Genomic DNA, 24,648 nt, shown 5'->3' on the forward strand with positions numbered 1-24,648 from the left:
TGAAAAACAACGAGAGAAGGAATGACAATAAATTTCTAGCTGAACACTGTGAGGTCGATTTAAAAAAATACAAGTTGGATATTGAAATCACAGTTATTTTGGATTTCTGTTCATAATATTAATATCTGCATTATTCCATGCTTCCACTTGAAATATATATATCATCACAAACTGACAACCAATGACAGATCTACCAAAGTAAATACATTACGTCTGCCTATGTCGTTGTAAAATTAAATCAAATAACTTAATAAGTATGGCAAATCGAAGAAGTCAATGGCAAATGAAATAATATCAAATAGGACAACAGAAAAATATAATCAATCTCTCTCTCTCTCTCTCTCTCTCTCTCTCTCTCTCTCTCTCTCTCTCTCTCTCTCTCTCTCTCTCTCTCTCTCCCTCTCTCTCTCTCTCTCTCTCTCTCTCTCTCTCTCACACACACACATAGCAAACACACAAAAACAAAAATAAAAACGAATTCAGTAGCCAGCTCACATTGTGGCCACTAATGAAAAATAAAAGCTCTTTAAGAAAAAAAAATATATATATTATAATCAAAAAGCACAATGGTGAAAATTAAATGTAAAATGTAAGTAACTAAATTGGCAAAGGAATCCTACATTAAAATTCTTCATTGATATATTCCATACACATATGAGAGTATATATATATATAGAACTGTTCTGAGTTTCAAGCAGTAACATCTGTTTTGTATTGAAGACAAAATTGATTCTATAATATTTTCTACATTGAATTCTACTTTAAATGACCAACAGTGTGTAAAGGATGTGTTTTTTATCTTTATTTTATATAATATATATATATATATATATATATATATATATATATATATATATATATATATATATATATATATATATATATATATATAATATATATATATATATATAATACCGGTGCTTGTAGTTTAAAGTGTTCGAATCATTGCTGCAACATAAAGAATTGAAAAAATTCACATTCGTGGTAAACTGTAAAGCAACTTACTTTTCCCTCTCCCATTCAAAATGAAATCAATCTGAGGGAAAAATCAAAGGATTAGGTGCATATTTTTTTTCATTTAATTAAAAATCAAGCTTTTTTTTAAAAATGAACGAAATCTAATTTTACTCTATTTTATTTTTCATGTTAAAAAAAAAATCTGCAATGATATAAATAGGATACCAGGCATAAAAACCAGTCCACAACCTTCGATAAATCAATACAAAGATACAAACACATCAATACACTGCAAAATTCACCACAACTCGTAAATTTTTACTTTCAAACATATCCAGTTCCATTTTAGTCAACCTTTCACAATTACTACTACAACGGACCACATTTTATAGTCCCAAAATAAACGGGGATTATTTGATATATATAATGTATCAACTTCCAAGTCAAAGCCCAAGGCAAAAATCAAAAACAAAAAAAAATTTTTTTTAATCAATAAATAAACTAGTAAAAATATCCACTCATGCTGTTTAATATTCTCTACTCCATTGGGTATTCCCAATCTACCGTCTATTCTACGAGTAAACAATAATACAACTACGCATAATTGCATGACAAATCTACCCTTTAAACCAATATATTCATATAAGTCATATAGATCTACTTTCTTAAGGATAAGTATGTCGATTTTAAACATACTGCCACATTAGACAATACCCAGCATAGTCCTTGGAGTGAAGGCAGTAAAACCATCTTCGTATCCAGTTTTATCCAGGAACGTGTAACAACCTTTTGAGCATCTTTATTTATAAAAAAAAAAAAACCAAAAAAAAAACATATGGCAAAGGTTGATACAGATTTGCACTCTTGTCTTGAAAGGCAACAACGCACGCAGATGTGTATGAAGTCTGTCCATGATCCTCCATGCAGCAGACGTATCGAGATAAGAATTGCTCCGGGACACGCTGACTTTAGTATACAAGTACTTGATTCTATCGCTGTAAGCCATGATCAAAGATTGATGAAGGCTTCAGGAATAACCGTTGCATCTCTAAGATAATCAAACTTAATCTGATTCATCCCCGCTAGCAGCTGTGGAAGTGGCCGGCTTGCTGAGGAACGTTCTCCCACTCCCTTCTGACTGAGTAACTGACTGGGTAGCCTCTTCTACCTGTGGAGGATATGACAAACACAGCATTATGAGGGGATATGAATATATAAAACAAGAGATATTTTAAGCTCGCAACACAAAAAAGAAAACTAAGTTCTGAATGTTACTCGAAATCAACTCAATTCTGAGTATTTCTATTCGAGGGAGGAGAGAGTTGTTGAGAGTGACAACAATTGTTGGTATTTAGGCTGAAGAATTTTGATAATCTTCGTTTGAATGTTTTTTCTTTATTTGAATGTTTCTATAAAGAAGCAGAAGAAAGACAGCTTTATCACCAAGATATTACTAGGAATTTTAAATGAAATCGTCTTTGATGTACAAAATATAAACATACATCCTGACTAATCTAAGATGATGGATGTATATTATGTGGCATGACTTGAAATAGGAAAAAGGAAAAAGAAACATAAGTAAATTTATAAAATGCAAGATCAGATCTACAAAAGAAATAGTGAGGACTATTGGGCAGTGAAATTTCACGATCTGGAATAATTGATTCATAAATCAAAGCAATTTCAATATGCAAGTTTTCATAGAAGTAAATAGGTTTGGAAAGTAAAATTGGGACTACTCATTCATTAGCTGTGAAATCGATGAAAACAAACTGGTATGGTTACTGCAAGTACTTGTTATGACTAAAATATCAATTTTGTAGCAAGTATTACATGACCTCTAGGAGATATCAATGAAGCCAACCAAAATACAAACTCTGAATTCGGGATAAATATAAATTAAAATTCATCCCTCTAATTTTGCTCTGGAGCAGCCTACAACTAGTCTTATGTATTTCGACTGGGTCAGTTGATTTAAAGGAGAAGAATTATAGTTACCCATCTTCTTATTTCAAAATTTCTCTGGGCGGTTTGGAGACCACAGGAGATTTCTCACATTGGGGAATGATCTTACAATAATATGCTTATTCCCAAAGACAGACAAAGCAAGAAAGAAAAATACAAAAAACAAAAACAAAAACAAAAATATCCCAAAAATTAGTCGACCTCGACTTGTTCAGTTATTTATCTTAAACAGGTGCCTGCTCCTTAATTTCTTAATTTGATACATTCTTACTACAGCATCTTACAAGAATAGAATTCCTAGGAGGGAATCAGAATACCCACATCTGAATGTTAAAGGAATTCGAAATATGGACAGCTTGAATTATTTTAACTATCAATATGAAACAGTGCCGGAAAAAGAGAGAAAGAAAAATACCAAGAAAAAAAAAACCCCATCCCATTTCTTGTTGTATTCTTTCTTTCTTTCTCTGGCACTGTCTTATACACTTTCTCAGATCTGTATCTTAATAGAGCATTTATATAGCGCAATATCCATTAAACAGGCTCAAAGCGCTTTACAAAGGGTCCCTGACAGACAGCAACACTTAACATATAGAACGAAACATGACCCCGGTTAGGCGATATTACATGTTTTCAGACAGAGACAATGCTGTTCTTGGCCAGGTACTCCTTTTACACCCGAGTATGGTGAATGAATGTGAGTAAAGATCTTTTTCCAAGGACTCAACTATGCGCCGAGAGAGGCTCGAATCCAGGACCTTCCAATCCAAAAGCGATACCACTAGACCACATAGCTGCACCAATGCCGTTCCTTACTTTGTCACCATCAATATTAGTTTAAAATATTTAACGAGAAAAGGTGACTGAAATGTTATTTTGTACATCCCTTTGACATTATAATCAGGTAATCAACAATAATTTTACTTCTCCCTAGCGGATGCTTGGTATAAATACCGGTCTTCCCTTTGAATTGAAACTAAATACAAATTTCCTCATGGGGATGAAAATAAAGGGAATCTTATTCATTTATTGATTTTTCAAACTTAACGATATTCATGTATTTGTATTATCAGGAGCTTTAAAGAACAAATCAATGATGGTCAAATTAACAAATACCCTGCATTAAAAATTATATATCTATTCATAAATCTAAATAACTATTCATGGGACAGAAAAGTGGTATTAAGTTTGAAAGCAAAATGATGCATATTTTCTTGATGGTTGTTCATTTATATAAAGGATGTATTTTTACATCTATAAAACAATAATAATCTGTTCATAATCTTATAGTAAAAATCTATATTGTAAACAAACAGGTCACAAAATAAGTCTTGTTAACCAGTAAATAACGCAGCTGTTAGTTTTAGGTCTAGTTTTTTAATGCTAACTCCTAGGCTTTCAATAAGTGCAAAAAAAAATTGTTCGGAAACAGGTATTAATGAGACATAAGACAAATTAGGGGCGTCTTCAAGACAGGTATGAATGAGATATAAGATTAATAAGTGATGTCTTTGAGACAAAAACAAAACTGAAAATAGAATGACAAAGTCTTTCTAGTCAAATTTAACTTAACATTAAATTTACATGATAAATAAATTATTTTAAATATAAGACACTTAGTCTTTCTAAAGGCTCTTGATTTTTTTATTTATATATTTTGGAAGGGTAAACAATATTCCGATCCCCTGTCCTTGGGGGAAAAATACCATCTTTTCTTTATATTTGATATAAATTACACACCAAACACTTATTGGAAATTGGTATACTTTTTGATCCTACTGGTGATTATAATACTTGTTACTATTACAGGAGATATTCGTATGATGACTTTTAATTAACTGATGTATAAATGACTACAACAAGAATATTGACTAGAACATTTTTTTAATGTTCAATTTGAGCTATAAATCTAAGCTCTGTTTCTACCAGATAAGGAAATGAATAAATTCAACTCATACTTTTTCAGTAAGAATATCCTTTCCATTTACTTTTAAAAATTGAAAAATTGAGCTTTTATATAGTGCAATATCCTCTAAATGTGCTCAAAGCGCTTTAGAAGGGGTCCCTGGTCAACAGCCACATTTAACATTTAGGACGGGACATGACGCCTATTAGGCGATGTTAAAATTTTTTCTGACAGAGACAATACTGTTAAGAACCAGGTACTCATTTTACACCTGAGTACGGTGAGAGAATGTTATTAAAGAGCCTTCTCCAAGGATTCAAATATGCACTGAGGCTCAAACCCAGGACTTTCTGATCCGAAAGCAAGTGTCATACCACTAGATCACATAGCCGCATCAAAACAGTTATGGGGAAAATTTAGACATATCTTTTCCCCTTGCAATTAAAAACTAAATCATATCTTAAATGTGTCAGTCCTTGACATAATCTTCATTGTCATATAAAGATCTTTTGCATTTTGTGTTTACCAAGGCTGCTGAAAATGTGGATATATTTATATAATAAGTTTATTTATTCCTTCTTGTAATTCGTGTTTGTAAAAATTAATTCCTTAAGGATGAATAAAATTCATTTATCTATTTATTTATATAATATGGATCAGCAAACTCAAATTTTAAGATTTATGTTATCTTTAAAAGTAAGTTAAAGCCGTGCAATCTTTGACTTCAGATCACCAGCCGTCATATCTAAAACATTCCATTCTAAAAGTCAGATAAATAGCCTCTAATATCTTAGTTGTCAAGAAACCAAAACCAAGAAGAAAAATTTAATCGCATGATAGGAAAAGCAGTCAGCATGTTGTAAAGGCAAAGATTTACCATTTTCAGCAAGAAGAATGTTGAAAAATAAATAAATAGATCTAAAACAATCCTTTAATCTTAAATACATATTCCTGATCATAGATAACAATGTGAAATTGAATGTAAGCTTCAATTAAATTACGAAAACAGATAAAATGGATGTTTCGGGTTTCCCCTTAATCAACAAAACAGGATGAATGAAACACTACAGATGAATGAGATAACGCCACTACCACATTATCTCATTCATCTGTAGTGTTTCATTCATCCTGTTTTGTTGATAAAGGGGAAACTTGAAACATCCATTTTATCTATTTTCGTCATTAAATTGAAGCTTACATTCAATTTCACATTGTTATTTATTTCATACCGACTAAATTTTCAACATCAAGTCAAGATATCAGTGGCCTACAAGCATTAAAATATCATTTTTTGGAAATTCATTAATTATTATACCATTTAGTCATTTCATAACAGCCATCTTATCAGATTTTGATTTTACCCCATTTTTGAGGTAGAGATTGATTACCTAAGGAATTATGTGGTAATATTTATTCTTTCGCTTGAAGATTTGGCGCTTGTTCTTTTCTATACAATTATTTTTACTCACAAAAAATTAATTGAAATACATATTATTTCTTTTGAATAGTTCTAAAATTAAAAAAAATATTCATGAGAATGAATTTTAATAAGAAAAACGTTAGTGGTGACAAAAGACACTTTTAGTCGCAACCTCAACCAATTTGGGTCAGGTCTAGAATTAGAATCCATCTGCATGGACATTCCAAATTGTTTTGACCTAATATTTCAATGTGACTCATCTAACATTAGCCTTTCTCCGAAAACATGATTCAATTCAAAGAATAAAAGGTTTTATCATTTGCTCTCTATTTAAGGAATCCTTTATTCATTATCATTATTACTTTATTTATTTTTCAAAAAAAAAAAAAGAAGACAATAAATAGATTGGGTTCTATTTCTTATCTTGCAGGCTCATCCACTTAATTAAATCAGCTTCGGTATGGGTTGTATGAAAATTTAAAAAAGAACAGAGTGCATACAAGTGTTATAAACAAATCCATTACGATTACTGGGATTAAAATATGTCCTGGGCAAAATTGTGTTTAGTATCAACTTGTAAAGAAGTGTGCGACAGTTATTTAACGAAAGAGCAGTCGTAGACATGGTCAATGAAAATCAGAAACAGAAAGAGAATAGCTTTTGTGGTCTAAAATTACCTCTCCTGGAATCATCTGTAAAACGGCAATAAGGACAATAACATGTAAAATAAAATTAAAGGTTTACAACAATAAAAACTAGGGTTGCATGATTGAAGAATAACTGTTCCAACATTGAAACCCTTTCACTTTCCTTGATCTTTCAAATCTTTTATGAAACGCTCATTCTTTTTCTCTTTCATATCCGTTTTTCTATTACTGATCTTCCAATCATTTTTTTTTTTAAAAGCTCACTTTTGTAATGCTCCATAATATTTGAAAAAAAAAAAAATAAAAAATAAATAAATAAATAAATAAATAAATAAATAAATAAATAAATAAATAAATAAATAAATAAAATAAATAAATAAATACCATATCAAAATAGGAATAGTACACAATCTTGTGAGGTAAAATTCTCAACCGAATTCTCTTGAACTGACACAGTTATTCGACTGGCAGTGATACTAATTTGATAATTCATTCCAACACTAAGTTAACTATTTGGTGCAACTCTGGTTTGTTTTAATTACACATGGTAGGTTGGGACCAAAAAAATGCAATTTGAACAAAAAAGAAACACAAATAAAATTTTAAAAAGAGAGAAAAAATTTTAATAACAGAAAATGCTAACAACAAAAGAGATCATAGAAATTATTTTTTTACAATTAAAAAACAAAACAAAACAAAAACAAACAAAAAATAAATAAAATAACGATATGCCTGTTATCTAGTTAAAAATAATTGATAAAAATACAATAAAAATTCATTAAAAATTACACATTACAAAATAGTAACAAAGTCTTCAGAGAAGTGCATAACTGGTCATAACAAATTGAAGGGATCTATTATAAATCTGAAACCAGTGACTCCCATTTTTAACACAACAAAAAGAGTAAAAGTAAAAGGATTCACTACAATTAAACTACAGATCACTCCGGATAATCGCAACAGCTTGGGATCAGCGAAAATGTTGCGATCAATAGAAGTTGCAATTAACCGAAGTTTAGTTTCCTGTCCATTATTGCAATATTTTACATGTATATGGTAAACTCAAAGCAGTTATTGTAAATATTGTACTTAGTCCACCACAGACTGAGCAATTTGATTGAAACAAAAATCATATGGCAGCCCTGTAAAGATTTTGGTAAGCAAAAGCAGTGTTGATGCAAGCCGACAAATTTTTCAGATTGGATAAACTTTCACTCTTTTGTTCTCATCATTTGTATAATAGCGTGGTGACAAACTATTGTAACAATAAACCCAGCCACTCTCGATTCTTCAACCTGTCATGATTTCACTCATGATAAAATTTAATCATGAGATTTTGTTTGATTGCACGTTTTGAGGTAGAAAATTTGTTGCGATTAACCAGTGACTTTTATATAGAACTAATTCCATTTCCTGGGAAATGTTGCAACTAACCGAAAGTTGCGATTATCCGGAGTAGACTGTAAATTATTGACAAAATATTTTAGATATTGAACATCAAAGGGCATAAAGAAATTTGAATGGGATTTAGAAAGAAAAAAAAACGACTTGAATTTCAATGAGATGAAAACCAATATGAGCAGTAGCAGCAGCAGCAGCAACAACAACAAGAGCAACAGCAAGTGGTAGTAGAGGTAGTATTAATAGTAATTATTACAAAAGACCAAGCTATTTACCTGTAATCTGCTACAAATGGTTTGGTAAGTCTTGCTATTGAGTGTATTCTCTGGTACACCTTGCAACTCAAAGTCTGAGAAACATTTCTGGGAACGGAAACACAGGAAAATTTTGAATTCAATTATTTTTTAAAATTTATTTATAATCAAGTACAAATACTTAACTATTTTCCACTTGCTCACCTTGCAGCCCTGTATCGCAGGGAATGACTGGATTATTTCACATAATACACACTGGTGGTGAAAATCGTTTTCCCCCATGAGAAAAATGAAATGGGATTTTTTAAAATAATCATTGACTGATAAATTGGTTGATTGATTGATCAATGAATATATTTTACCATATTTTATCTCCTATGTTTCTGAGCTCAAGCCACAGACCATTCTCTCCACTCATTCATTATAACATATCCTTATATAGAAATGACAGTAGTATACGTTGGTGGGGGATCCTGTTAGCGCAGTTGTTAGTAGAGCACTCGCTTCACAAACTTAGGGACTGAGATCGATCTGGATTGCAGTCAAGACTTTTTCTGACACCTGCCCTGTCAACCCAGCAGTGATTGGGTAGCTGGGTCTAATAGATCTGGTGGAAAGTACTTTGCAATAGACTAGCATCCTACCTAAATAGTAACAAGCATTTGCTTTTGTCCGTTTCACTCTATAGAAACCTAGATAAACTCCGGCTCCATGGGCCTATGTCTCTGAAGGACTTTTATTTTAATATGTTGGTGAGAGTATTAATCAGAGACGCCAACTTTAAATTTGGCTCACAGGAGTTTCAGACACCACTCGTAGTAATTTCAATGCCGAAAGAGGAATTCCGCACACAAGAAAAAGCAATTGGAATGGTATTTGGCATTGTGTTTATATATTGTATAGTTCTAAATAGATAACTGATTAGGATTATATTATGATACTTAAACACATTGCCAAATACAATCCCAAAGTTTCCTTATTTCAAATGAAGTAAAGCTCCAAAACCTAATGGTAGAGATTGTAGAACTGGTGGTAGTAGGATGATGAGGTGTTGGTGGTTGTAGTAATGGTGGTAGTGATGATGAAGATGTGATAGTGGTTGTTGTTGTAGTAGTAGTAGTAGTAGTAGTAGTAGTAGTAGTAGTAGTAGTAGTAGTAGTAGTAGTAGTAGTAGTAGTAGTAGTAGTAGTAGTAGTAGTGATGATATGGTGGTGGTGCTGGTGGTGGTTGAAGTAGTAGTGGTAGTGATGATAATGTGGTGGTGGTGGTTGTAGTTGTGGTGGTAGTAATGATGATATGGTGGTGGAGGTGGTTGAAGTAGTAGTTGTAGTGATGATGATGTGGTGGTGGCATAGTGGTTGTAGTAGTTGTGGTCGTGATGATAATATTGTGGTGGTGGATGTTGTAGTGGTGGCAGTTATGTTGATGTGGTGGTGATGGTGGTTGTAGTACAAATGGTAGTGATGATGATGTGGTAGTGGTGATTGTAGTAGTAGTGGTAGTGATGATGATGTGGTGCTGGTGGTTGTAGTAGTAGTGGTAGCGATGATGTGGTGGTGGTGGTTGTAGTAGTATTGGTAGCGATGATGTGGTGGTGGTGGTTGTAGTAGTATTGGTAATGATGATGTGGTGGTGGTGGGTGTAGTAGTATTAGTAGTGATGATGTGGTGGTGGTGGTTGTAGTAGTAGTGGTAATGATGATGTGGTGGTGGTGGTTGTAGTAGTATTAGTAGTGATGATGTGGTGGTGGTGGTTGTAGTAGTAGTAGTGGTAGTGATGATGCGGTGGTGGTGGTTGTAGTAGTATTAGTAGTGATGATGTAGTGGTGGTGGTGGTTGTAGTAGTAGTAGTGGTAGTGATGATGCGGTGGTGGTGGTGGTTGTAGTAGAAGTGGTAATGATGATGTGGTGGTGGTGGTTGTAGTAGTAGTAGTGGTAGTGATGATGTGATGCTGGTGGTTGTAGTAGTAGTGGTAGTTGCAGTGATGACGATGTGGTGGTGGTGGTTGTAGTAGAAGTGGTAGTGATGATGATGTGGTGGTGGTGGTTGTAGTAGTATTGGTAGTGATGTTGATGTGGAGGTGGTGGTTGTAATAGTGATAGTAGTTGTAGTAATAGTGGTAGTGATGATGATGTGGTAGTGGTGGTTGTAGTAGTAGTGGTAGCGATGATGTGATGCTGGTGGTTGTAATAGTAGTGGTAGTGATGATGTGGTACTGGTGGTTGTTGTAGTAGTGGTAGTTGCAGTGATGATGATGTGGTGGTGGTAGTTGCAGTAGTAGTGGTAGTGATGACGATGTGGTTGGTGGTAGTAGTGGTAGTGATGATGATGTGGTGGTGGTGGTTGTAGTAGTAGTGGTAGTGATGATGATGTGGTGATGGTGGTGGTGGTTGTAGTAGTAGTGGTAGTGATGATGATGTAGTGGTGGTTGCAGTAGTAGTGGTAGTGATGATAGTTGTAATACTAGTGGCGGTGATGATGTTGTGGTGGTTGGAGGGAGGGAGGGGAGGGCATTCTTGGAACAAACTGACCTCACCGGAATTTGACGGAAGTTGCCCGGAGCCCGGAATTTTTTGCTTCAGACCGGAGTTTTTTCCGGTGAAACCGGAGTTTTGGCATCACTGATTAATGTTTGATCTATTCCATAACATCCAATAAAAACAAACAAACACCGTTTTAGATAATTTTTCAAATATTCCATCTTATCAATTCCCTCCTCTCTATTCATTTCTTATTTCTCCCAGAAAACAGGAGTATTTTCCACCCTTTTCAAAACGTTTACAATTCCTTATGAAAATGAGAATTAAACACATCTATTCCCATTTCTGAGGTGTACAATTCCTTATGAAAATGAGAATTAAACACATCTATTCCCATTTCTGACGTGTACAATTCCTTATGAAAATGAGAATTAAACACATCTATTCCCATTTCTGACGTGTACAATTCCTTATGAAAATGAGAATTAAACACATCTATTCCCATTACTGCCGTGTACAATTCCTTATGAAAATGAGAATTAAACACATCTATTCCCATTTCTGACGTGTACAATTCCTTATGAAAATGAGAATTAAAACACATCTATTCCCATTACTGCCGTGTACAATTCCTTATGAAAATGAGAATTAAACACATCTATTCCCATTTCTGAAACTGTGTCTTGCTAGAAAGCACGATTGAGGAATTCTGTTGTGCTATGACAACAATGAGTTTCAAAAGCTTACCCTATTGATGGTCATGAGACAGGTGAGCTGATACGGGTGTAGAGACAAATCTAGCCTGTCCGTCAGCCAGTCACACACCATTTTCATCTGGCCACTGTACCATTGCTGCATTGATATATGGACACAAAAAAAAAAAAAAAAAAACATGCTTCAGATATGGAGAGAAGAAAAAAAATGAACCAATGTCTCAAAAAAAAATTATGTCCGAATGATATTAATACTGAAAATTGAATATATAGTCCAAAATATGAAATTTGGGTTAAGTCTACTGACTACTTGAAAACTTGAAAAATTCGTAAATTTAGGAGATAAAATTGTAGTCCCTACAGTAATGTAAATGGTGCAGCTTGAAGCTCGAAGAAATAAATAACAACGTGAAATTGAATGTAAGCTTCAATTTAATATACATTTTATCTGTTTACGTATATTAAATTGTAGCATACATTCAATTTCATATTGTTATTTAGTCCCTACAGTTAACTTTAAAAATCAACAATTTACCCTCACAAGGTTGACAAAGGTAGGATGAAGTGTCAAGAGTGGTTAAGGCACTGCACTGTGACCCTAAAGGTCCCAGGTTTGAGCCACACTTCAGGCACTTTTGGTTTGTTTTTTTTTCCTTGAGCAAGATCATTAACCCCCAATCTGCTCAATTTGGACAACAAGTTGCCATCAGACGGGTGATGGGTTATCTATATTTCTTCATGGAATGCTGCGCAAAAAGGGATATTATTTTTTTTTTAATTTTGAAAAAGGATCTAAATGTTTGAAATGTCAATTTTTGTAGTGTTGTTTTCAAGCTTTAAGCAGTCTCATCTCTCAGAATCACAAGCAGACCAATGTCAACCTACCTCAAACAATGACAAAGTGTAGAGTTCATCATTTATCTTGTTCCTCATCTGGTCAAGGTTACACCTCATGAAGTCCACATAGGCCTTGCCAAGTTCATTCACTGGTTTCTAGAATTTTGTGAAGAGTATATATCATCGGTCAAACATTAGTTTCTGATCTTATTTCAGGGCACACAAAAAAAGTAAATGTTGACATTATGCTTATACAACATCTCTAATATTGCAATCCATTTGGGTTTTATTCTCGAGTTAATGGATATAATTTATGTGCGGCTATGTGGTCTAGTGGCATGACGTCATGGGTTCGAGCCTCGTTCGGAGCATAGTTGAGTACTTGGAATGGGGCTCTTTACTCACATTCTCTCACCGTACTCAGGTGTAAGTTGAGTACCTGGCCGTTAACGGCGTTGTCTCTGTTCAAAACAAAATTGTAATATCGCTTAACAGGCATCATGTCCCGTCCTAAATGTTAAATGTTACTGTTGGCCAGGGACCACGTGTAAAGCGCTTTGAGCACATTTAGTGGATATTGCTCGATATAAAAGTTCAATTTAAAAACTGGCCGCCAACAAAGTGAGAAGAATCAAATATTTAAGTACAGACATGGATCAAAATTGTGAAAGGGTTTTTGAGATGAAACACTGATATATGTATCCTTGGGGGGTAACGTAGGTTTGCTAAAACCTAACCTGATGTTTATATATCACCAATGCAAGAATTAAGAAGGCATTCCAACAAAAAAATTCATTGAAGCCAGGGTTCCTGTATTATGAAATGGGCAATAACAATAAATTGCTTTCTCCAACATACAAATTTACTTTCTGCCACATCTAAATTGGATCCAGCTACTCAGTCACACTGTTGCTTGAAGCAGATCTAATTTTTGTCTGTTCCTTATTCTTACCTTTACTCTTTCATGCCATTACCAGCATTGACAGGTTCAAGCTTATAATCAATCACATATAAAATGGCAGGCTTATACTTACTGTTAGAGACAATAAAGAAGCAAAGAAAGTTCCCTCGTCATAGCGGGCCAATTTACCCAGCATGCACTCTAATACTGACAGCAGCTGGAACCAAACAAAGAAAAAAAGATTAATTAATGACTACTTTAACTCTCTTTGTGTTCACCTGAACAAAATAATCAAAAACAAACCAAAAAAATGGTGAATGTTGTCTCTCGTCAAGGTACACAATAATCTCAAAAACAAGGCTACAAAAAAGATAAATTTATAATGCAATTCTTTCACCCAAGCCATTATGACAATATCTTATGTAAATACTGATGCTTTTACAATACTGGACACTTATGGATATAGTATGTGAGGTGAAATCAATCATTTTTGAGTGTGTTACGTTTGGTTATTCAAATCTGCTATTGTTTAGGTTTGTACGATATATGTATGTGTGTGTGTCTGTGTGTGTCATTGTCTTTAACTAATTCAACAATTTGTGACTAGGGCCATCAATATAATAAATATACAAAGTAAATGACAAAATTCTCACCTTTTCAATAAGACACTGGGCCATTTGTATTTGGTTCCTTTCTAGAGATTCATCTATTTTGGTGTGATATTGATGCTGTGGATAATCAGATGACACACTCATTTGTAATGAATTCAAAACGAAGGGAGAGTAAAAAAAAACAAATGCATATGTAACTTATATACAGTTCATAAATTCATAATAGAAATAAGACCATATAATGTTACTTTCACCCCGTGTGGTGTCCGGGGTCCCTCAACTGAGAGGGTCAAGAATAGCCCAACGCCAAGCCAGCGTGTCGTAAAAGGCGACTAATGGTGTGTGATTCCCCATCTTTGAGTCACCTGGTCCTCCAGGTTGGGGGTTGGCAAAGGGTTAACACCCCTTTCCGTTAAACTCAAACCGTTACAGAAACACAGACAGACAAACCAAATCCTTTTTTTAGCTTGGGCGACCGAAGAGTTTCTGGAATTACAGAATTTATGAAGGACAACAGACAAAGCCGGAAGGACTCTGCTGACCCGATGACGTCTTCGCCAAACAAGCAGCTTCGAATTGCGTCGTGGAACGTTCGCACCATGTATGAAGCAGGAAAAAGCTCTCAAGTTGTGACTGAGATGAGAAGATACAGGCTGCATATACTTGGAGTAAGCGAAACCCACTGGATACAATCCGGACAGAAACACCTCAAGTCTGGGAGAAGATTTTATATTCAGGGAGAGGGGACGGGATTCATACACAGGGAGTAGGAATAATTCTAAGCAAGTTTGCCCAGAAGTCACTGAGAGGATGGGAACAATGCGGAGAAAGGATCATCATGGCGTCCTTTACAACACAGAGTAAGAAGATCAGTATGAACATTGTACAGATCTATGCCCCAACAAATGATGCAACAGATGAGGACAAAGATACATTTTATGGTCTGCTACAACAAGTCATTGACAAGTTGCCAAGGAAAGACATCAACATATTGATGGGAGATGCTAATGCAAAAGTGGGACAGGATAACGTAGGCTATGAAGGTATCATGGGACGTCATGGCATGGGAGAAATGAATGATAATGGTGAGAGATTTGCAAATTTCTGTGCATTCAACAGTTTGGTGATTGGAGGATCAGTGTTCCCCCATAAGAGGATCCACAAAGCAACTTGGGTCTCACCAGATGGTGTGACAGAGAATCAGATTGATCATTTTTGTATCTCTCGTAGATTCAGACGTTCATTGGAAGATGTGACAGTACGGAGAGGGGCAGATGTTGGATCAGACCATCACCTGCTATTGGCAAAGCTTAAGCTCCGACTCAGAAAACACGGGGCCAGATCACATACAAGAAGAAAATTCGAGGTGAATGCACTTGATGGGGAAAAGAATGAGGAATTCAAACTACAATTGAGTAATAGATTCCAACCTCTTACTGAGCTCGAGGAGGACATAGATGTAGAGTCACATTGGGCAAAGATCAAGGAAGTCTACATAACAACTTGCCACGAGGTGTTGGGGGTAAAGAAATCGGAACATAAAGAATGGATAAGTCCAACCACCTTGGACCTTATTGAAAAGAGGAGAACAAGGAAGGAACAAGTGAATGCAAGCCGAACAAGGGCTTCAAGACTGGATGCACAAGAGCAGTATCGAGCCATAGCTAAGGAAGTCAAAAGATCTGTGAAGAAAGACAAGGAAGCATTCATGAACAGACTTGCAGAGAAAGCAGAAGCAGCAGCGACTGGAGGACACATGAGGATCCTTTATCAAACTACCAAGACACTTGCTGGAAAATATGGGAAACCAGAGGTACCAGTCAAAGACAAAGATGGGAAAACCATTTTTGGAAAAGAGGCTCAATCTGAACGATGGAGGGAACATTTCAACTGCCTTCTGAACAGACCACCACCAGACAACCAGCCAGAAATTTTGCCTGCAAGGAATGAGCTACCAATTAGCTGTGATCCACCATCGATAGCAGAGATTGTGGGTGCCATTAACAAGATGAAAAGGGGGAAAACTGCTGGACCAGACCAGATTCCACCGGAGGCTCTAAAAGTTGATGCGGAAAGAAATGCTGAGGCCCTGCACCCACTATTTGAAGAAAATCTGGAATGACGGGATATTCCCAAAGGATTGGAAGGAAGGACATCTTATCAAGCTTCCAAAGAAAGGGGACCTCAGTAATTGTAATAATTATCGAGGCATCACTCTTCTTTCTATCCCAGGAAAGGTTTTCAACCGTATTATTTTAGAGAGAATTAAGAATGCAACAGATGCTAAACTGCGGGACGAACAGGCAGGTTTTCGGAAAAACCGTTCAACCACCGACCAGATTGCCTCTCTGCGAGTCATAGTGGAACAGTCTATAGAATGGAATTCTCCTCTTATTGTCAACTTTCTGGATTACGAGAAGGCTTTCGACAGTATTGACAGAGCAACATTGTGGAAAATTCTGGCACATTATGGACTCCCTGAAAAGATAGTAAACCTCATTAAGGAAATGTATGAAGGATCAAGTTGCAGGGTTGTACATGAAGATCAGCTTACTGACAGCTTTGAAATTAAGACTGGTGTCAAGCAGGGATGCTTGCTCTCTCCATTCCTGTTCATCCTTGCCATTGATTGGCTAATGAAGGAAACCTCTAAAGGGAGAAGAAATGGGATACAGTGGACCCCCTGGACACAGTTGGATGATCTGGATTTTGCAGATGATCTGGCTCTTTTGTCCCACACCCAGGACCAGATGCAAGCAAAAACCACAATTATAAACAGCCTCTCGGAATCAATTGGTCTAAGAATTCACCCTGCAAAGTCAAAGGTCTTGAGGATAGGTACGCGTCAAAGGAGCAGATCAAAGTAAAAGATCAGGAACTCGAAGATATAGACACTTTCTGCTATCTCGGAAGTATAATTGACAAGGATGGAGGCACGGAAGCAGAGGTGAAAGCACGAATAGGAAAGGCACAGGCTGCATTCACATCTTTGAACAGAGTTTGGAGAACTAAAGATATCTCCCTTCAACTAAAGCTAAGACTTTTCAACTCAAACGTGAAGTCTGTCCTACTGTATGGATGTGAAACTTGGAACGCATCACAGGCATGTATAAGGAGGGTACAGATTTTCGTAAACAGGTGTATGCGTAAGCTACTCAGAATAAAATGGATGGATAGAATAAAAAATGAAGAAGTATGGAAAAGAACACAGCAGAAACCAGTGGGAGAGGATATAGGAAGAAGACGATGGAGGTGGATTGGACACACGCTTAGAAAGAATGACTCAACTATAACAAAGAAAGTATTGGACTGGAACCCTCAGGGCAGAAGATCAAGGGAAGGCCACGAGGAACATGGAGAAGAATTAAAGAAGCGGATATACAGAGAAGTGGTAAGACCTGGAATGAGATAAAAAAGTTGGCTCAGGATAGAGAAGGATGGAAACTGTTTGTCTGTGGCCTATACCCTGACCCAGGGTGAAAAAGGCATTGATGATGATTAATGTTACTTTCATTATTACAATAACAACAATACTAATAACAATAACAATAATAATGATGATGATGATGATGATGATGATGATGATGATGATGATGATGATGATGATGATGATGATGATGATGATGATGATGATGATGATGATGATGATGATGATGATGATGATGATGATGATGATGATGATGATGATGATGATGATGATGATGATGATAATAATAATAATAATAATAATAATAATAATAATAATAATAATAATAATAATAATAATAATAATAGTACTGATGATAATAATAAATAATAATAATAATAATGATAATAATAATAATAATAATAATAATAATAATAATAATAATAATAATAATAATAATAATAATAATAATAATAATAATCATAATCATAATAATGATGATGATGATGATGATGATGATGATGATGATGATGATGATGATGATGATGATGATGATGATGATGATGATGATGATGATGATGATGATGATGATGATGATGATGATGATGATGATGATGATGATGATGATGATGATGATAATAATAATAATAATAATAATAAATATATATATATATATATATATATATAATATATATATATATATATATATATATATATATATATAATATATATATATATATATATATATATATATATATATATATATATATATATATAAATAAATAATTAATAAATAAATAAATTGCTATACAACCACAATTTAATATTTGAGGCAAGACAGCACAACTTATGAGATTAAAAATTGTCCATAATTGGGACTCACCATATTTTGTCCGTGATCTAAAGCACAAAGATGGAGGGCCTTGTTTTTACAATCGATAACTACATTCATCATAGTACAGATCTCTGTGAACACCAGGTAGTCTGTACTCTTACCTCCCTTGCGTAACCACATCTCAAAAGATTTCAGAGTTCTAAATAGTGGGGAAGTAGAAAAGTTTTGACAAAATAATAATTATATGATTTCCATTTCCACTTTAATGCTTATTATAATAGCAACAACAATGCGACTTCTATGACGACTACAAACAAGAAGAGGAAGAGCAGGAGAGGAAAGGAGGATGAGGAGAGGAGGAGGAGGAGGTGGGAGAGAAGAGGGAGGAGGAGCAGGGGGAGGAGGGGGAGGAGGGGGAGGAGCAGGAGGAGCAGCAGGAGGAGGAGGAGTAGGAGAAAGAGTAGGGGGATGTGACGAATCTTTACTACATTTAGGAGGAGAAAGAGGAGGAGGGGTAGGAGGAGGAGGGGTAGGAGGAGGAGGAGGAGGAGGAGGAGGAGGAGGAGGAGGATGTGAAGAATCTTACTGTTTATTCTTATTGCTGTACCATGCTTATTTTTATTACTGTAATGTTATAGATTTAAAAGATAATTTATTTATAGCCTCCTTGACAGTCTGCAATTCTTTGGTTTTTACCTTTTAGCAGCAGCTTCTATCATGTCAGCAGCCATCAGTTTGAGCCGATGGTCCAGATGTTCAGCAAACACCTCCTCCGGCCAGTGCAGGTCTCGGATAAAAGACTGTAGAGCGTCTAGCTTCCATAACATGTCTTCCGATGTGGAACACCCATTTCTGAAACACATTGTCGATTTGTTCAATGGAAGAGTCAACAGTTTGTGGAACACAGTTTGTGAATATCGATTTTTTAAAGAAACAGCTCAAGAATAGTCTACACAGTGTAAGTGTGGGCACATGCATTGTCATTGTTGTTGTTTTAACTGTTGTTTTTCTTTCCTTTTAATTTTTTTAAGGATTTAATACCTGAAACAATTTTAGATATACTTACAACCACCTACCAAAAGGAAGAGAAAACTGCAATTAAAAGAAAATAGATTTAGAGATCATCGAGCAGAGAACAGCTTGCAGTCGTAACCAATTGGCAGTGAAAGACGTTAAATAAAAACAAAAGGAGATTCCAGTGGCAATCTACTGCTGTATCATCCTGTTTTGAGATTGCTAGAAGGCCTATGAAACAAAAGCATGAGACAGCTAAAAGTCTTTGATGAAAAATGTAATACAAAGAGATGATTTATAAGGCACAAATTGACATATGCCATTCATTTTACTTACATTGCTGATTCCCAACTGCTGGAAATCTTTCCTTATGCAAGAGAAACACATATTCATCTGTTGGAAATGGACACCCCAACTGAACTTATGGAAAATCAAAAGTTTTGCTTTGTAATTGAAATTCAAGAAGCACTGAACCCTAAATGATCAATTTCAAATATACCTGCAAAATTCTCCCACCTCCCACCCCTTTAAAAAAATGATCCAGGTATATATATTTTGTTCTTAAGCAACTTTCTTGTTTAAAAAATTTATAAATAAATGGTGATGCAACAAACATTCTCAAAACAAAATGACAAGGACTCCGAAATTTGTTTGTTTGTTTGTTTGTTGCTTTAGGTCTCTTCCAACACAATTGAGGTTATATGAGAGACCGCTGAAACAAAAAAAAACAAGCAATCTAACAAAAATAGTACAAATGTAAATCAAAATCATAACCTAAAGATATAAGCTAAATTATAAATAACCAAGAACAAACAGGCAGAAGATTTACAGAAAAAAAATATCTCCTGTCAAAAATACAATCACAAACATGAAACAGAGAAGAAAACAAGGCGGCTACTCACCCCTGAGGGTCCCATTTCTCCCTCTCAAATCCCTTGTGGATAGACTGAGCTATAGAGGACTCCATCAGGTCCACATATCGTACAACTTGAGGGGCAAATACATCACGGAGGTGTTGATGGAAGCTGCCATTGCACAAGTTTTCTAGGGAGTGGACATATTTTAGAATATTAAAGCAAATGAGGAAAAAAAAAAAGAAAATCCCCTCAATAGCTACCATACAATCACATCACCTTGACAGCTCAAAATATCTCCCTCCCTTCCTTTCTATCTCTCTCATATTTCAGGAATGGGGCTCCCAAAGCTCGATTTCAGAGGAAAATTTGCCATCAGATACAATGTCAGAGGAAAATTTCTTGGAAGCGCAAAAAATCATGATTCAAGAGAGGCAAACAGAACAGTTCTGACATGATCTTCCCAAGTCTTTTTCAGAGGGCTAAAAACACAAAATTCGAAAACCAATGATCAAAAAACAATTTTTGCGGAAAAATCTGAGTAAGAACCCCACCCGTATTATTTCTTGTAATGACATTCAATATCATTCCACTTGTGAAACTCCCCCTCCCCAATACTTCTCTTGAAGGGGATTACTTTTGTCAGCACATTTTTTTGTTATATAAGAGGGAGAACAACAGCACTACAGTTTAAATTTCTCCACAGCCTTTTATGGACAGTCTGTGATAGTAGTTAACAAGACTGTTTACGAAACAAGTACAATTATTTTATAAGTAGTCGCTGAAAGTACTTTATGAACACCCACCAGTAGTTTAATGCATAGGAAAGTGACTTTATTCCTTGTCATTGACTCAGTTGTTTTATACACGGCAAACACGTCCATTCAATTCAATTCACATACATCAGGAACACATCTTTTAAATGTATCCATAAACCTGGAGAAAGCTTTTAACAGCACAAATTCAATAAGTCAAGAGCGCACATGAATAATTGGCTTCCAGAATTATGGCCTACCGTCAGTTCTCAGATAATCGTTGAGAAGCTGGAACAAGGGAAAGCTATCCCAGGTGTCTGGTGGCTGTGCGTCCAGGACCGAATTCATGTCGACCCCAAACAAGGACCAGAAAATCTCGGCATGCTCCACCAGCAAGTCGCTGAACCAGGCAAATGCCTAAAATAAAAGACATAGAGATATACAGGTAACTCAACATCAGGCGAGTAAATGATGAAAAATGAGTAAATAGTTAAAGCAATATTGGACGAACTAAGTGTATATTTACATTATATTATATACTGAGTTTCAAACTTATCACAAATATTCTCCCTCCGCACATACTTGTGACTATGATGATTGGTCTTGTCTGATGAAATAAAGATCAAAACATTATGACCAAAAAACCCACAAATAATAATCATGACCATGCGATGATGGATGATGATATTGATGATGATGATGATGATGATGATGATGAATGATGACGACAGCGACAATGATGATGATGATGAATGATGACGACAGCGACAATGATGATGATGATCCATATGAAATACACTCATGAAGCTCAAATTGATGTCTAAAATGAAAAAACATCAAATGGGAAAACATTATTTTCCTTAAAAATATAATACTGAATGGAAGATTTATTAAAGTGCATTTCAAAACAGCATCTATAAAATGTCTGCACCAGAAAACTTGTAATTAATAGATTTAAGTTATTGTACTAAACCTATCATTAAATACACACTAACTCATCTATTTATGAATGGAGTCTTACTTATTGTATTAAAAAAACAATAATAAAATGCTTTTTTAAAAAGGGGCTGATCTTTGTATAAAAGATATTAAAAATAATATGTTAATATATACATACCAATATATCTAAAATAAATCAGTGTGGAAATTATGTGTTATTTCAAATACAAGCTAAACCCATTAGTATTGATTGATAATAAAACTACATCGAATTAGTGATTGAAATAAATACATATTAATGAAAACAATTTATAGTTTGTCTATAGTAAAATAAACATACAGATTTATAAGTGTAGTTGACTCTGGAATGGAACTAGCACACCTTCATTGATTTACAGTGTAAAAAAAAAGTCCTTATCCACCAAGTACTTTATTCAAAAACACCTTTTATTGGAAATCAAAGTAATATCTAAAAGCATTCATATTCTTTTTTTTTTTAATTTTAAGAAGAAAAAAACTGAGCATTTATATAGCGCAACATTCACTAAACGTGTTCAAGGTGCTTTAAAAGGGTCCCTGGCCAACAGCAACACATAATATGTAGGACGAGACACGATGCCTATTAGGCAATATTATAATTTTTTCCCTGACAGAGATAACGTAATTAACGACAAAGTACTCATTTAATACTCGAGTACGATGAGAGAATGTGAGTAAATGTGAGTAAAGAGCCTTTTCCAAGGACTCAACTAAGCACCAATAAGAGCAGGATTCAAACCCAGGACCTTCCGATTCGAAGGCGAGTGTCATACCACAAGACCACACAGCTGTACAAATGATATCAATGGTTATTTAAACTTTGCCAGATTATCAAGTCAATAATTCAAGGTATCGGTGCCAGTGGTCTGTTTTCCATTAAAATATCTCCCGTCAGTAGCTTAGGATAACATATACACACAAAAACATATCTCTCTCTGTCTTTCTTTTTTCCTAGAATCCCTATTATAATTCATATTTAGTGAAGAGAGAATTAACTGCAACCATTATTTCTTGTTTTTGTAACAAAATGTTTCTTTTCAAATGCATGGATTTGTAAACATATTAAGAAGCCCTGCTGTGCAATAGCATTATTATACATTGCCTAAGTATATCCAAGTATATTATAGATAATACATCCAACAAACAAAACATGAGAGGAATCATCCATTTTGATCTCCTATCTATCCATGTGATAACTTAAGTGTATGTGACTTCACTGTTTAGTTATACAAAGCATGTGTCACGTCACAAAAAAAAAAAGTGGGGGAGGGGAGATCAATGACTTAAATGTGTGGAATAAAGACTGTTTTCTTCAATATTATAGTTATAATAATAATAACAGTGATGACGATGATAATTGTGAAGGTTAAAAGATTGTGGTGGTGATGGTGATGACAACAACAACAACGATGATGATGATGATGATGATAAAAATGAAGATGATGATATTAACTATGATGATGAGGAGGATAATCATGTAATGATGGTAGTGACGACAACAATGGTAACTTTGTGTAGAGACTTAGTGAAACTTGTGACTGCACAAAAACTTGTTGAGTCTGTAACATTAATAATACACATACACACACACATACACAAACTCGCACACACACTCACACACATATACACATACACAGTACAAACTATCTCTGATCCTTTAATATAATTCCTTGTAAACACATTTACCTCTTCACGTTTAATTAAAAAAATCAATCAATTATAAGATAACAGTTGCCTTAACAACCACTTTCTTCAAGTTCACAACTTCATTTCAACTCTTATTCAATGCATTTAAAAAAATAAGATCTATTGCTTTACTTACTAAGAAAAACATGAGCTTGAAAAACTTAATATAGCGCAATATCCACTAAATGTGTTCAAAGCGCTTTACAAAGGGTCCCCTTCAGCAACACATACGTATTGAACGAGACACAACGCCTGTTAGGCGATATAACAATTCTTTCAGACAGAGACAAACGCTGTTAATGGCCAGGTACTCATTTTACACCTGAATACATTTAAAGAACGTGAGTAAAGAGCCTTTTCCAAAGACTATGTGCCAAGCGAGGCTCGAATCCAGGACCTTCCGATTCGATACCAAAGATCACATAGCTGTATAGAATGCACTATCAATTTTGTTGTTTTTTTCAATGCCCTTTTTAAAAAAAAAAAAAAAATTATCAACATTCCTAATACCTAGCAAATATATATATATTCTTTTTGAAAATCAACAATTTCTGTTCAGTTATATAATGTGTGTGCTATAGTAGACAAATGACACGAACAAACAAAACACACTACACTCAATGTGCAAAGTCTCATTTAAATAAGTTAGTGACGAATTTGAAAAAAAAAAATTATTCTCTTAATCAGAAGACTTAAAAAATATAAATGTCCATGCACAATTAATGAAAAGTCAAACAAAATGCTTTTTGTTGGGTTTTTATTTTTTATTTTTTTCTCTCCCAAAACGCAAATACTAAAATGATCTATTTGGATCCTGGCTCCTTTTTTTTTTGGTCTCTCTCTCTCTCTCTGCTTATTTTTCATGCACATTCTTATACAGAACTCTTGTTGATGAATGACCACAAGTTGATAAATGATAAAAGCAAAGTTTACCCATGAAAGTCAATTTAACAAAACAAAAAATTCTTTTCGTCATCCAAAAATAAATCCCTCAATTAATGGAAAAATAAATTAATTAATTAATAAAT

General features: G+C 34.7%; 1 protein-coding gene across 12 annotated transcripts in view; it reads right to left on the bottom strand.

The window, feature by feature from the left end:
* Nucleotides 1–1,122: 1,122 nt before the first annotated feature.
* Nucleotides 1,123–24,648, bottom strand: part of LOC144975180 (calcium-dependent secretion activator 1-like) — a 107,953-nt gene continuing 84,427 nt past the window's right edge. For 7 of the 12 annotated variants that reach the window (XM_078918989.1, XM_078918987.1, XM_078918986.1 and 4 more), the window contains 11 exons: nucleotides 21,217–21,373; nucleotides 20,250–20,391; nucleotides 19,030–19,185; nucleotides 18,382–18,532; nucleotides 14,135–14,209; nucleotides 13,615–13,698; nucleotides 12,629–12,736; nucleotides 11,778–11,882; nucleotides 8,572–8,658; nucleotides 6,926–6,940; nucleotides 1,900–2,125 (listed from right to left, as the gene is read on the bottom strand). In XM_078918989.1, the coding sequence (XP_078775115.1) occupies nucleotides 2,021–2,125; nucleotides 6,926–6,940; nucleotides 8,572–8,658; nucleotides 11,778–11,882; nucleotides 12,629–12,736; nucleotides 13,615–13,698; nucleotides 14,135–14,209; nucleotides 18,382–18,532; nucleotides 19,030–19,185; nucleotides 20,250–20,391; nucleotides 21,217–21,373 (1,185 nt within the window). In that variant the 3' untranslated portion in view covers nucleotides 1,900–2,020. Of the gene's footprint in view, nucleotides 2,126–6,925; nucleotides 6,941–8,571; nucleotides 8,659–11,777; nucleotides 11,883–12,628; nucleotides 12,737–13,614; nucleotides 13,699–14,134; nucleotides 14,210–18,381; nucleotides 18,533–19,029; nucleotides 19,186–20,249; nucleotides 20,392–21,216; nucleotides 21,374–24,648 lie in introns of all 12 variants that reach the window. The other 5 variants (XM_078918985.1, XM_078918982.1, XM_078918991.1 and 2 more) reach the window with 3 other exon arrangements.

Source organism: Berghia stephanieae, chromosome 6, assembly GCF_034508935.2.
Source record: "Berghia stephanieae isolate SIO BIC M18660-M18661 chromosome 6, UCSD_Bste_1.3, whole genome shotgun sequence".
Lineage (NCBI taxonomy): Eukaryota > Metazoa > Mollusca > Gastropoda > Nudibranchia > Aeolidiidae > Berghia > Berghia stephanieae.